General features: G+C 48.2%; 1 protein-coding gene across 3 annotated transcripts in view; it reads left to right on the plus strand.

Annotated features, from left to right (window-relative positions):
* rarga (retinoic acid receptor gamma a) overlaps positions 1–15,417 on the plus strand; it is a 55,726-nt gene that overhangs the window by 36,013 nt on the left and 4,296 nt on the right. For all 3 annotated transcript variants that reach the window (XM_066708456.1, XM_066708457.1, XM_066708458.1), the window contains 5 exons: positions 10,411–10,559; positions 10,681–10,822; positions 13,742–13,905; positions 14,286–14,462; positions 15,185–15,389. In XM_066708456.1, the coding sequence (XP_066564553.1) occupies positions 10,411–10,559; positions 10,681–10,822; positions 13,742–13,905; positions 14,286–14,462; positions 15,185–15,389 (837 nt within the window). The remainder of the gene's footprint in view (positions 1–10,410; positions 10,560–10,680; positions 10,823–13,741; positions 13,906–14,285; positions 14,463–15,184; positions 15,390–15,417) is intronic.

Genomic DNA, 15,417 nt, shown 5'->3' on the forward strand with positions numbered 1-15,417 from the left:
TGTCTGAATGGGAAAGAAAGGTGATTTAAGCAATTTTGAGCGTGGCATGGTTGTTGGTGCCAGACGGGCCGGTCTGAGTATTTCACAATCTGCTCAGTTACTGGGATTTTCACGCACAACCATTTCTAGGGTTTACAAAGAATGGTGTGAAAAGGGAAAAACATCCAGTATGCGGCAGTCCTGTGGGCGAAAATGCCTTGTTGATGCTAGAGGTCAGAGGAGAATGGGCCGACTGATTCAAGCTGATAGAAGAGCAACTTTGACTGAAATAACCACTCGTTACAACCGAGGTATGCAGCAAAGCATTTGTGAAGCCACAACACGTACAACCTTGAGGCGGATGGGCTACAACAGCAGAAGACCCCACCGGGTACCAATCATCTCCACTACAAATAGGAAAAAGAGGCTACAATTTGCACAAGCTCACCAAAATTGGACAGTTGAAGACTGGAAAAATGTTGCCTGGTCTGATGAGTCTCGCTTTCTGTTGAGACATTCAGATGGTAGAGTCAGAATTTGGCGTAAACAGAATGAGAACATGGATCCATCATGCCTTGTTACCACTGTGCAGGCTGGTGGTGGTGGTGTAATGGTGTGGGGGATGTTTTCTTGGCACACTTTAGGCCCCTTAGTGCCAACTGGGCATCGTTTAAATGCCACGGCCTACCTGAGCATTGTTTCTGACCATGTCCATCCCTTTATGACCACCATGTACCCATCCTCTGATGGCTACTTCCAGCAGGATAATGCACCATGTCACAAAGGTCGAATCATTTCAAATTGGTTTCTTGAACATGACAATGAGTTCACTGTACTAAACTGGCCCCCACAGTCACCAGATCTCAACCCAATAGAGCATCTTTGGGATGTGGTGGAACGGGAGCTTCGTGCCCTGGATGTGCATCCCACAAATCTCCATCAACTGCAAGATGCTATCCTATCAATATGGGCCAACATTTCTAAAGAATGCTTTCAGCACCTTGTTGAATCAATGCCACGTAGAATTAAGGCAGTTCTGAAGGCGAAAGGGGGTCAAACACAGTATTAGTATGGTGTTCCTAATAATCCTTTAGGTGAGTGTATAATCAGATGCTGTTTTCTATGCCAAAGCTGCTCTGACAAAAAGTGTCAAACTGGTTTGACTGTTTTTCCACTCTGCTTGCTATCTTCCCATGGTTTGGAAAGGTATGACCCTCGATTCTACCTGAAAGGAAAGGCATAGCATTTCGCTAAAAACTAGTAAAAGAAGGTTGATTTGTGGCCTTTCTCGCTCATCCAGTTGTTAACTAGATCAGAGATTAAGCAGTCAGTGTACAGCACTTGTGCGTGGCTATGTGCGTGTTATTGTCATTTATACTTTTTTCCTTCCAGTACAAACTGTTGAGCGTCTCAGGCTGTCGTCAGTGGAAAGAGAGGCACGATTTTACTATGGCCGTCCCTTATCAGTTGCCTGTGATTATAAGATTACAGCTTGAGGATATCTGTGTTGTTTTTCAAAAAATAAGAAAACAGCATGCAATACTGAGCGCAGACAAAGGAGGATGGGGGGGCTGGGGGGCTGGGGGGCTCAATGGGGAGCTGAGGTGGTCATCTAGGTGGAGTCCTGACAGTCCACACTCATATCCCATACACACACACAGACCCACCCAGTCGTGCAGTGACAGGTGCAGGGGAAACGGGCGTGTCACAGCACAGCCACTCCACCTCTCGTTATTTTCCCTTCGTCATGCAGCAGAACTCAAACCCAACCCAAACCCAACCTCAACTGCCCAATGAGCAATTCCCCATTTTGCAGTCTGCTTCTGCAACAAAAAAGAGAAAAAATAGAACGTTGTCTCATCTTTGCTGCTCCTGCCCCACCCACCCACCAACGCACTCGCAATAACTTCTCACTCTTATCCACTATGTCTCCACCCTCTCCCACTTTGCCATTCTGTCACAGAACATAAGAAATCTCAACTTGCATTTCATGGTCTCCACCAAAACCCACCAGAATCCCCATCTCACCAGAACTCTCATCTCACCAGAAACCCAGAAACCTGGTGCCTTCTTGCTCTACATGTGCTGTAGCAGTGGGTGGCCAACACAAGCCAAAGCTACCCGGCGGACATTGCACTGAAACTGCGTGGCACCGTTAAATCTTGAGCTGAGCAGGAACTAGTTTCCCCTCCACTGCCTTCAGTGGGCACCAAACTGCTCTGCGCCAGCTCTCAAACCTCAGAGCACGCCATGTACAGGAACTGCTTTCAAGTAATTAGGTCACTCTGAAACATCAGTGCAGAGTTGGTGAAGATGGGGGCAGGTGGGGCTCTACAGTACCTATGGTGTCGAGAGCAGGGTACAAGGTGTTAACCTCCAGGAAATCTGATGGGAACAGCTTTTATCTCTTCTTCTCTCACCCCTCCCTTTCCCTGTTAATTTGAAGCTCTATCCTGCAGCAGCACGTTTCAGAGACAAGAAACAGCAAAACCCAATGAGAGTGAAAGTAACATGCAGAGTAACAGGATATAATGGAGATGCTTTGGCTCACACTGACTAGGGAGGGAAGCTGTGCCCTTGTCTGTAGGTGTCTTGACTTTGAGGTACCAGTGCATTTTATTTATTTATCCATTCTTTCATTGTATTCACACTGTGAGGCTCCGGGCGCACAGCAGCTGAAGGAAGTGTCAGAGCTGTTATGTTTTTTTGTTTTTTTTCTTTTGTGCTGAGGGAGTCACTTCTCTGTTTGAGCGCAGTCGGCTGCCCACTTCCACGCTGAATGGCAGATTTTGAGGTTTCTATTTGCTGAGAGGAGGAAGCAATAAGCGGGGCCAAAGAGCAGCCCTGCCTGGTGTACCCTGAGCGTGGCTTGCTTACAACGGGCCTGCTAAATTTAGGGCTCTCTCTTCAGATACATTTATTGAGATTAAAAAAACTACAACCAAGTCTTTGTAACTCACAGAACGTGTGCGAAATGGCAGTTAGACAGGAGGACTGAACAGGACAGGAGGGACTGCAGTGAGCACATGCACACATACACACAAACACACACACAGATACAGTATTGTAAACAAAACACAACTGGCAAGCCATAACACAAAACTGCAAACTGTTTCTCATTTACTTTGAGATTCAAACCTTTTTTTTGTAGTCCTATATTGCACCATTGTCAAACCAGATCAGTCTGGTACCCTGCAGGTGTTGCACTTTTCTTTCGTTTTCTGCTCACCCCACAGCCCTGTCCCCTGCAGTCTCCCCTCGGGGGTGGGGGGGGAAGGTACCCGCAATGAGGAACAGGGAAATCTGGGAACATTTGGAAGCAGTTTCAACTGAAGAGAGGAGGAGGAAGGGAGGTGGAGTGGGGGTCGGGAGGTTGGGGGGGCATCTTGTTTGAAGCTCTGTGTTGTTTGACAGAATGGTGTTGTGCAAAGTGGGGGGAAAAGCAATGTGGCCAAATGTTGACTCGGCTTCATCAAAAAAGAGAGAGAAAGAAAAAAGCCATAGTGGGGTTTATGAGGTGCAGTAAAAAATGAAAGGCAGCTTTTGTGTGAGTGTGCTGCAAAATGAGGGGGCAATCCTGGTTTAACAACCCCCCCACACACACACCCTTAAAGCACAGCCCCCCACCACCTTCACCATGAGAGAGAGAAGTGAGAGAGAGAGAGAGAGAGGGTGAGAGTGGGACTCTGGTAGTGTGAATCTGAAACTGTCAGTGTGTGTTACTCAGCGTGTGATCCTGTCTCTCTTGTGTCTGTTTTTGTTTCTGAGTGGGGATGTGTCTGTATGTTTGTGTCAGTGTGGTAGTATGAATCTACCAACTGTCTTGGCGTGTCGCTCCATTTCTCGCTCTTTGTGCATCTGTTTGTGTGTCTGTGTATCTGTGCAGGTGTGAGTCCGAATGTGTGTGTGTGTGTGTATGTCTGTCTGTGTGTGGTTATGACAAGGGTGTGTAAATTCCTGCCATTGGATCCTCTCCCTCTGTGCAGTTTGGTGTTTTTATTGACCCATCTCCTTGACAGAAGCCCAGTTTTATCACAGGATCCCTTTCAAAGATGGCCCCATGTGAACAGGAAGGGCACCTCATCTTTATAGGCTGGGAGAATGAGGAGGAGGAGGTGGGGGGGTCAGTGAAGGAGGAGTGGGGTTGGGGTGGCAGGTAATGAGTTTGCAGACAGTTGTTGACAGGAATTATATTTTGTTTATTCTTTGTTTATTTTGTTTTTCCTGAGTCTGCATTGAAGCCTTACACTCCTGTCTCTGTTTGTGGTGCCGTGTGTCTTTTTTTAAATATATTTTTTGCCTCAAAGCCAGTCCACACATCTTCCCTCTTAAAGATGTAGGCCTTTACTGTGCTTTACCACACTCTACCACACATAAAAACACCACACGTAAACATTAGAAACATTTATCCGGGTGTATCTTGCCATTTCCATGGCCCAGTGTTGACAAGCATGGCCAAGGCCAGTGAAGCCCGAAGGAAACCACAATCCACTGTTCAGTCATGTTCAAAAGGGCAGAAATAGTCAGTTTCCATTTCCATAGAAGGTCAGAGGACAGCAAGCGAAAGAGACAGAGAGAGGGAGAGAGATTTCTGCGAGAGTGGCACTTGTGCAAGAGCTGCGTGATGCAGTGCAGTGGGGCGGCGTGATGACACAGGCGTGGGGGTGAGGGTGGCAGCAGGAAGTGGGCAGACACAGAGAAAGCAGGGCGGGGTGATTGTGCCAGGAGGGCTGTTGTGAAAGAGAAACATACTTCCTCCTTTGCAGACCCTAACCGGGTTAGAGAAAAGTACGCAAGCACTAAAACCCCACAGACTCTCCTCGCCATTTGCCCCTGTGTGTGTAGGCGTTAGAGTCCCCAGGACGAGGGTGACCACCGAATTCCATAGCTTGGGGGGGGATTGAGTGCGTGATGACAGACAGGCCACATTCAGTCAGTCTGTTAGTCAGCGCCTATGTGTGTTGTTAAACAGTGAGCTCCAGTGGATTTGTTGTCGGTGGCACTTGATTGCAAACAATAGTGGAGCCAGAACTGGTTACGGTTATCAGCCTAGCGTGGCCTGTCGAAATAACAGCTTGTTGGGGTTCAGTGGAACTGAGCCACCATTATTCCACCAAACAGGACGGCAGCCCTGACTCAAAATTTGCATCTGGAAAGCTACAGTAGGAATACAGCAGAGACATGGTGTGTAGTGATTGTATCACAACATAGCAATTGCATCTCAGCCCCTGCTCTGGGGCACACATGGTCCTGCCAGCCATGCTCTCTGCCCTATCTCTGCATTCTGAATTGGACTGATAATTTGCTTAATTTTACTTTTGCACTTGCTTGGCTCGCAAAACGTTGGAGAAGTCGAGTTTAAAACAGCGGAAAAGCTCTGATTGGGAAAATTACTAGGTAAGAGGCCTTCTACTCCAGGCTGGGTGGTATTGAGACGGTCTGAGTGTAGGTTGGTGACCGGTGTGTCAAGGCTTCGGTCGGGTGCCTGGTTTTGGCAAGTCTTCCTTTAGCTGCTTTCTTCACACAGAGACACAGACTGCAGAAGGGAGACAGCAGCATTGCAGCCCTGTGTTTCTGCTGCAGGAAGGCCACAATATGTAAAGAAAAACAAAAAACAAAGTCTGCCTGCTTCATTATTTTATTCCTGGGGTGAAATTGTTTCTCCAGGTCTCTGAGCTCTAACCAGCAGCTTCCGTCTCCCTCCCAGTCCCTGACCCTTATAGACTCCGCTGCACTGCCTTCCTGTCTATGTTGTGTAGCCCTTAACTGTAAAGGTTTTGCAGATCGTAGTGCAAAACACAGACACACACACACACACTCTCAGCACATATTTCCCTATCTGTCTGTCTCTCTCTCTCACACACACACACACACACATACTCGCACACTGATGCACTTATGAGCAAGGAAAAAATAGGATCTAAATTTGCAAACCAAATATGAGTCTGTCTAGTGTGAGGACAGAGGGCTTGGAATAGTGCCCATGCTAAACTGAGTACAGTTACTACAGACACACACACACACACACACACACACACAAACACAGAGACAAGGACCCAGACTGTTGCAAAGAAGAAGTCTGTTTTTTTGGTGTGTGTATGTGTTTGTGTGTATGTGTTTTTCATCTGTACAGTGAGTCAATGCTTTCTTCTCCCACTCTGTCGCCACACCCCTTGCTCTCCAGCGTGGGGCTGACTCTCACCACCCTCAGATTGGCTTTTCTGCCCAAACTGGGAATCCAGGCGATAAGCAAAAGTGATCATATGATCGAGCAAAGAAATTCATTAGACCATCAAAGTGGCTTTTGGATGCAGGAAATCAAAACTGCACTGCGCTGAAGAGTGTGGGAGAGGAATGGGGTTAGGTTAGAGCCACTGACTGACTAATAGTCTGGACACAGTACATTAACACTGTGAGAGAGAGAGAGAGAGAGAGGGAGAGAGAGGCATGGAAGAAAACCAAGACGTTGACCAATTGACTGACCGACAGGCTGACTGACCTACTGAAAGACCCAACTACACAGCACTGAACCTTACAGCGAGAGAGAGAGAGGGAGACGGAGACAGAGAGAGAGAAAGGGACACGCATCAGTAGCCAGCGTCCCTGTTGCCTTTGACAGAAGAATTAGTGCAGGCCGGGGAGCTGTGCTACTTGTGTACAGAAGCCATTGAGAGAGGGGATTAGGAGTAAACGATACTTAGCAGGAAATGAGCAGCAGCACTGATAACACAAACCCCCCCCCCCCACACACACCCACACACCCCTTCCCTCGACCCCCCCACCCCCAACCCCTCCGGTCTTCTTTCCATCCCCGGCCAGCAGGTCCCAGCCTGGGGATTGTAATGTAAATCGAGTCCCTGGCTTGGGAGCTGATAAGAAAGGCCTCGGGTTTCAGAGCTTTGTTTTCTAAACAGTGCTGAGTGGAGTTGTGGGGGGGTGGGGAGGAGCAAAGCACTGATTGCCAAGCCCATTTATATCCTGCTTAAGTGGTGATTGACATTTAGACGCTGTGTGTCAGTGTGTAAGAGTGTGTCAGTGTGGCACAGGGGAGATGGCGGGAGCAGAAGCCGTGTTATAAAGGTGGTCCCAGCTTCGCAGTGCTGACGGACGCTGATGGATTCAGCTTCTGTCTCTCTTTCCTGCCTGCGTTTTCCTACCCCCCCTTCACCACCACTTCTCTCTTTCTCTCTCCCTCTCTTCCGTCTCCCCGTTCAGACAGTGTCAATCAGCGGCCCTCTCTTGACGCCAGCGCATACAGTTCCCCATCTCCTCAATTGACTTTCCTTCTACCCCATTGTCACCGTTGCTCTGTAAACAGAAGAGTAAAAAAAAAAAAGATGACAGTTTTGCAGCTCTCCCTTCATAGTTTTATCAGGTGAAAGCAGAGAAATCAAATGAGATCTGTATTTCTCTCGGTGACCCCCACCCGGATTTCTGCCCTCTGTGATTTTAAGTAGTTTTCTGTGGATTATTACATTTATGTGCCACCGACCGGCGTGCCTGGAGTTCCAGTGAGCAAATACTCCGGCGCTCGGTTTAAAAATGAAAAAACGGCTTAAAAATCCCATTTCCTCTGTCTGCCAGCTTTTACTAAACCCTCCAAGACTGGTATAAACCAGGGCAGGTCATCAGTGGAGTGGATAAGTGCTAATACAGCTGACCCAGTGACACCTCCTAAAAGGGAATTATTCCACAGTCAGGAGAATCTGGGGCAATTAACTGGCTCTGATGACAGAAGTGCAATTTTGCCACGGGTTTACAGAAATAATCCCTAAACCCCAAGACTTTGGTAATTAAAAGATTGCCGAATCATTATTTTCATATTTTCTTGCACACGAGACCATGCTCGGCCACAGACGCACAGTGGGTCACGGTGGTGCCCTCAAGATTTATTGTCCAGGTTAGGTTTACCGTCCATTCTCTCCCCCCTCCTTCTGTCCTTCCCACCCCTTTTTTTATATGGTTTTCCTTTTATTCCCTTCCTGCTTGTTAACGACTCTCTCCTAGGCTGGTGGCTGGTGGCTGTGTGGCGCGGCAGAGAGACAGAGGCAGGCTGTAGTGTGAGAGTGTGCGTGTGTGTGTGTGTGTGTGGTGGGGGCTGTGTTTTCGGTTTGCCCTGGGACAGCAGGAGAAGGGGGGGCCCCAGTAAAGGAGGGAGGGAGGTGGGGGCAGTAAAGTTTAGAGCCCCCGACCCCCCTGTTTTTTGTATTTTATTTTATTATTTTTCTGTTTTTATGTCCTGGGAGTCAGGGGCCGCAGCTGGCGGGGTGAATAGCTGCCCAAGGAGACTGGGTGCCAATAAAGACCCAGCCAGCCCGACTGGGGCCTCCTTCCCAGCCCTGGGACTGACTTTATAGGCCGCCTTACGAGCCTGGGCCTCTATTAAAACCTGGCAGGGCTGCACTGTGGAATTTAGGGCCAGGAAACCAGGAATGGGGAGGGGACCAGGGTGAGAGTTGAAAGGAGTGCAGGGGGGTCCTATGTGGGGTGTGTGTACAGCAGGGGCATGAGTTGGCTCACTTTTCCCAACGTACACAAGGTCCAGCTTTCTTCTGATTCGTGTTTAGCAATAACAGAGATGGTTCATTCACGCTAAATTATAACCGCACACATGAGAGGGCAGATCGTGGATGATAATGGCACCAGGTTCTGTTTGTGTAGACCGTGTGTCCAGAAAATCACAAATCATCCATGACTTCCAAAGGTCTGTGCAGTCCGGGGCGTTTGATCTAATTGCGTGTTGTTCATTGTGGGTGTGTGCCATCGTGTACTTTGGGGAAGTGTGTTAAAACGCAGGGAAGTGGGATTGTGGTTTCAGAGGGCAGCTGTGGTGAGGGCAGAGCAACACTTGGTCAGGATTTTTGGAGACATGGGCAGAAATGTGCTGACAAATCAAGGGCAGCGCCATGAGTAGAGAAGTCAGCTGGCCCAGGTATGAGGAATGAGGAAGCTGGGGCGGGCAGGCAGGGGAGGAGGAGGAAAAACAAAAGAGTAAGAGAGAGATGGAGATAGAGAGGGAGGGAACCACCCCGGGCGGTGTGCGGAGACGCCATTCAGAGCTGCGTCTGTCTACCTGTCTTATCAGAGCAGTGATCAGCCCGCTTATCTATGATTGTCTAATTGTTTGTCTTGTCTCTCTCTCTCCTCTTTCTCTCTTTCTTTACCTCTCCTTGTCAATCAACATTCCCACCCTCCCCTGAGCTCTCCAAATATTTGCCTTGCCACTTCCCCCCGAGGCCCAGCAGGCCGCAGGGAGGTAAATTCCACTGATTGACGCATCTCTCTGTCAGTCCGTCCGTCTGTCAGCACCTGGTGATCAGAGCCCTGTGTAACACCCCCCCAAACCCCAACACAGCAGAACCAACTAGCCACACAAACCCTGGTCTCTCTCTTTGATGTGTTCTTTATCCTCGCATTTAAGAGTGTATGGGAGTCTATTGATCAGAGAAATGGATCTGTCGCTGTTTCAGGATAAGCTTGAAAATCATATGACATCACAGATCTCTTTGGTTACATTCCTGAAAGAAGACAAAAATAAAGTCCTGCCCTTTTGCTAAGTTTCCCCCTCCTTTATCTTTCCTTTGTTTTGTTTTCTTATTTTTTGGTGGTGTGGGGAGGTTCAGCTAAGAGAGAGAGAGAGAGCAGATTTGGGGAAAAGCCTGCCTACAAATGGTGAAAGCCCCCCACCCAAATAAAAAAACCTAATACATTTTTACTGTGATCCTTGTTTTATGTCGTTCGTAAAGGCATCTCCAAGGGTGTTCTCTGTCTGGATCTTCACTCTGTGGAAGAGAATGGCAGTAATGTCACCCCCATCCCCCTCGTTTGTTTTTCACAGATACAGGAGAAAGAGGGGGGGATTGAGTAGGTAACCCAGCTACGCAAAGTTGTGTGAGGTTGTAGTTTGGTTGCATTGTGGTCCTGGCAAACGTAACAGTGGAAAATCCTTGTAGGAGCATATTTTCCTGACTGTTCTGGCGCCGTTAGGGTTCTTTCTCCGATTGATGCCCTGTAATGTTGAGTTAACATAAATCTGTCTCGGACATGCCAACTGCAAAGCGTATTACGTTTCACGCAGAACTATAGTATATTTCTTTATTTATTGTCATTGAACTACAATCATCTTTTCCTCATCTGTATTTTGTTGTTTGTCATTATTTTGTCTCGGGAGTGGAGTTATATAAGCGTCATCTTGCAGTGTTTTGGCACCCATTTCAGTGTGACCAGTGATGATGTCAGTGATCATCTGACTGATATTTGGGTTGTGGTTTCCATTATACTTGCATTACAGTGGCGTCCCCTTGCAGATCTTTCCCATCTCTATAGGGTGTTGTTTTTTTTACTTTTCCTCTGCCCGGTTAATAAAACATTCTTCCTTTTTTTCTCCCCCTCCTTTTCTTCTGTCGCTCCATTCTCTTCTCCCCCTCACAGCGGTGGAGACCCAGAGCACCAGTTCGGAGGAGATGGTGCCCAGCTCTCCCTCTCCACCCCCCCCACCCAGAGTCTACAAGCCCTGTTTTGTGTGCCAGGACAAGTCCTCAGGCTACCACTACGGGGTCAGCTCTTGTGAGGGCTGTAAGGTGAGGCTGGGAAGTCTGGGGAAGATAGACTGGGAATGCTGAGATGGATAGGGGAGACTGGGGAGAGGGAACTGGTTTGACCAGGGTGACTGGACACTGACTGGGCATTCTTCTGTGGCAGGGCTTCTTCCGGCGCAGCATCCAAAAGAACATGGTGTACACCTGCCACCGTGACAAGAACTGCCAAATCAACAAGGTCACCCGCAACCGCTGCCAGTACTGCCGGCTGCAGAAGTGCTTCGAGGTCGGCATGTCCAAAGAAGGTGAGTGTCGGTGTCGTCCGGTCACGGAGGGGGTTAAAACGATCTACCTCATGGAGAAGGGATGACAACACCGCAACCAGATTGCAAACTTCAAGTCATACAAGCCACATCCCCGGGAGATACCCAGCACAGGATGGGCATGTGCAGCTGGCGCAACACTGTCTATCGGTCTGGGGAGGCTTTTCTCAGAGCTGAGAGTTGTATGCTGGAGGAAGATGATGCAGTAGAGCAGTAGGAAGTGCGTAAAGATAGAGGGGGGCAGAAATTGTGACAGTTTCAATACTCTTCCTCAGCTGCTTCCTCTCAGCCCCTGGGGACGTCACAGAGCTTGAGGAAGGGCTATGATTCCTAGAATCAGGCAGTTTCAGGGAGTCCGGCTCATAGCTCTCCCAGATCACCCAATAACACTGTGGCAGAAGAGTGAGAAACGCAGAGTTTGTGGACTTGAGGATGTGGTCAAAGCATGGCAAAATTTTCACAACAGTCTTCACAAATAAGAGCATACAGAGTTTAGTGGAAGTGGAAAGGAAATAAAAACATATGTCTGCTGTACATATACGCAGGACGTGTTGTTTTATTCACAACTGCAAATTACTCAGTGAAGTCGGTATTGCATCAACTGGTGACAGGATTAAATGTTTGGTGAATCTCACCAGACTTTTCTCTCCAGTGAGTGTGCTGACACACCAGGTTGTTTTCGTCAAGCGCCACCTGATGATTATAAATACAGTTCAGAGATTACCAGGGATCACCGGTGGGGCATCCGGTGAATGAAACAATGCGCCCATACTGTATCTATGCATTGAGAATGATCGCACTGTCTTGGAAATGGACGGTGATTCCCCGGGACGGAGCCTATACAACGTGCACATAACGTTAGGGCGCATCAATCAGAGAACATTAACAAGGTCATGTGCTTGGGGAGTAATACATTTCAACAGCATTTTCCTCACCCCACCTTTGTCAGAACCAAAACACAACCAAACTACAACCTCGCACAGTGCTGATGGAACCAGACGCGCTAGACTCTCCGGGGTCCCGTTACACGATTGATTTTGAACATTTTTGCAAAGTGTTCAGCCCCAAGTGGCAGTAGAAGAGGAAATCTGTGTCTCTAGTATTTTATGTTTTTTTAATTAATTTATCTATTCCCCTGAGTCATCTCAGAAAAGAAGAAGGTGATTCTGAGAAACGGATCAGATGAAGAGTGTTACACAACAAGACAACGTTGCTCAAATCCATCCTACCACTATGAGCGTTCAGGGGATCAACCGCAGACCACAGGAAACTGACTGTTACACAGGGATTTATAGTGACCCTTGTTTGCTGCCCCCCCCCCCCCCCAGATGGTCTATCTATGAATCTGCACGTTCCCTCTCGTCTCAATCACCTCCAGTGCTGGCGTTACGTCACAAGTGCAAATTTTCAGTGTTCATCGCAGTCCGAGGGCCCCGCCCTCACACAACCAAAGAAATGTGGGAGGCAGAGACGTTCCCCATCCCTTCTGCAGAAATACTATGTCCATTATTATTATTTATTTATTGGCAGACAAAAGTGCAAAAATACAATACAAAATTTAAATTAAACATAATACAAGTACAATTTAAAAATGACAAAAGTGCAGAAGTAAAATGTATATTTAATGTAGTTAATATGAAATACAAAGCATACATTATAGTTCAGACAAGTGCGGACATGAGCTGTGAGGTCCAAGCTATGAGCTAAAGGGAGGGGCCGTAGGAAAAATTAAAATCAGTTTTTGTATATATGTTTTCAGTTTCGGATGGTTTTAGAAGAACGAAGCACATTTGTCTGCCACTTGCTCAGCATTTGCAACTGTAGGTCCCAGGGGACATAAGTAAGGCTTGATTCTGTTGCACTCTGGGTAAATTCTCTCACTGTCTGTCTTACTCTCTCGGTCTATCTCTGTGCCTGATTGGTCTCTGTCCGCCTCTCTCTCCATCACTCTCTCTCTCTGTGTCTCTCTTGTTCTCGGCATTATAATCTCAGAATTTTAGGGGAAAACTTCCCTTGGAAGTGTCACTCAAAAAGAGGTGTTTTTTTCTTTTTCTTTCTTTCTTTCTTTCTTTCTTTCTTTCTTTCTTTCTTTCTTTTTCTTTTTCTTTCTTTCCTTTTCCTTATTTAACTCTGCTTTGTGTTTCTCTGCCACATTTCCATAAAGTCTCTAGCTCTTAAAACACAGAGATGTCACAGCAATCCTATGCAATTGGTAAATGCACCACTTTTACCATGTTTTTACTGTGGTTGTAGCACAGTGTTACAGCAGTGTCCTATAGTGTATAGCATGCTTATGTGGACATATTCTGACATTGACAAAGGTGTGGACAGGTTGTTGATCCATTTTTTTTCCCTCGCTATAAAGTACAAGAAAACAAGCATGCTTCAGATAGTGTTCACTGTATGGCCCGTTGCCTTGTGTGTGTTTGTGTGTGCTCTGTGTCAGGCCGGGAGAGAGCTACTGGGGTCTGGACTGGACTGGGAGCACATTGTGCCTCTGCTATTACTGGATATCCTGAGAGGAAGGAAAGAGGGGGAGGAGGAGGAGGATAGAGAGAGAGAGACAGGGGTGGGAGGGAAAGAGGCGGAGGGAGGGGTTGCCGAGTCCCTGGGACCTGATTAGTAGAGTAGGAGTGTGTGAGCGAGACCAGGAAGAGAGGGAGGCATAGACAGAGGGAGGAGTCAGGAGAGGGCAGAAAGAGAGGGCACAGAATGTATTCTGTCAGGATATGGAGTACATTGGCAGCGGTCTCAGGGGCACTGCGCTGAACTACTGTAGTAAGTGTGTTAGGAGAGACTGCTGTGCTGCACATCCATCAGTGCTTCCTATAGAAAGAAGCAAAAAACAATTCTCTCCTCTTTCTCCCTCCCTCTCTCTCTCCCTCCCTTTCTCTCCATCAGCGGTGCGCAATGACCGTAACAAGAAGAAGAAGGACGTGAAGGAGGAGGTGGCCTTGCCAGAGAGCTACGAGCTGAGCTCTGAGCTGGAGGAGCTGGTCAACAAAGTCAGCAAAGCTCACCAGGAGACCTTTCCCTCGCTGTGCCAGCTGGGCAAATACACCACCGTGAGTGACACACCCACACACTGGCACACCCACACACTGACACTCTCACACTGGCACACACACTGACACTGACACACACACACTGACACTTTCACACTGACACTCACATACTGGCACACATGCACACTGACCGCACCGGCCACGCACACTCACTGACACACACGCACACTTTCTCTCTCCCCATCTCTGTCTGTGCCAATACTCCCATCTCTGATAACTATGAGTCACCACTCAGTATTCCTCTGTCCTCCCTCTCTCTCTTGCTCTCTCCCCCTCTCTCTGTCTGTTCCAATACTCCCGTCTCTGATAACTCTGCGCCTCCACACCGTACGCTCCTGCCCTGTCCCTCTCTAACTCCCCTCTCTCTCTGCCTGGGTCAGAACTCCAGTGCGGACCACCGGGTGCAGCTGGACCTGGGGCTGTGGGACAAGTTCAGCGAGTTGTCCACCAAGTGCATCATCAAGATCGTGGAGTTCGCCAAGAGGCTGCCTGGCTTCACCACCCTGACCATCGCCGACCAAATCACCCTGCTGAAGGCTGCCTGTCTGGACATCCTGGTACAGTCTCTCAATACAGTACAACACAATACAAAGATACATCTTACGAGCAGGACAAGTTAAAGGCAATAAATACTTAACCAAATGTATTGATACATAAACACGCCTCCCTATCTTGCTTTCTCTCTCTCCCCCTCTCTTTCTCTCTCTCTCTTCTCTGTCTCCCTCTTTCAAACCAACTCACTCAGTTCAAAGGCACTTGTTAGGACATGACAGCTATGTTCTCTTTCCCTCTCGCAGCCCCCCACCTCTCTCATTCTTTCTTTGCCTCTTGCTTTCTACCTCCCTCCCTCACTCACTGTACTCTACTGTGGACAATACTGACACCCAGTGGCAAGGAGCAGAGTTGCTCCATCTGCACAAAAGCACAATAGCAAACCCTGCTTACAAAACCCAACCTTCAGGCTCAGGGCATCAACACTGCTTTAAAATTCACACTGCCTCCCCCTCCAGTAAAGGACGAGTGAAAATGAAGTGCGAGAGCTTGTGAACTCCTTTTGCAGGAAGGAGAAAATTAAAGGATGTAAACTCACCATAGGAGGAAGGGAAGAAAAATATTGTGACTTGTGATTTTGTCGAACCAGGAGAGAGACATGATAAAAAAGCCGCAGCAGCGCCCTCTAGTGGACTCCTGGGCAAGCACAATAGGAACACAATTCCTATTTCTGTCTTCCTTCAGATGTACCCTGACCAGTTTCTGTTTCCTTCGCTCTTTTGGGCAGATGCTGCGGATCTGCACCCGCTACACCCCCGAGCAGGACACCATGACCTTCTCGGACGGGCTGACACTGAACCGCACCCAGATGCACAACGCCGGTTTTGGGCCGCTCACAGACCTGGTGTTTGCTTTCGCCGGACAGCTGCTGCCCCTCGAGATGGACGACACGGAGACTGGGCTGCTCAGTGCCATCTGTCTCATCTGTGGAGGTACTACAGGGGAAGTAGGAAGGGGTTG

The sequence above is a fragment of the Amia ocellicauda genome, chromosome 7 (assembly GCF_036373705.1).
Source record: "Amia ocellicauda isolate fAmiCal2 chromosome 7, fAmiCal2.hap1, whole genome shotgun sequence".
NCBI classification, from domain to species: domain Eukaryota; kingdom Metazoa; phylum Chordata; class Actinopteri; order Amiiformes; family Amiidae; genus Amia; species Amia ocellicauda.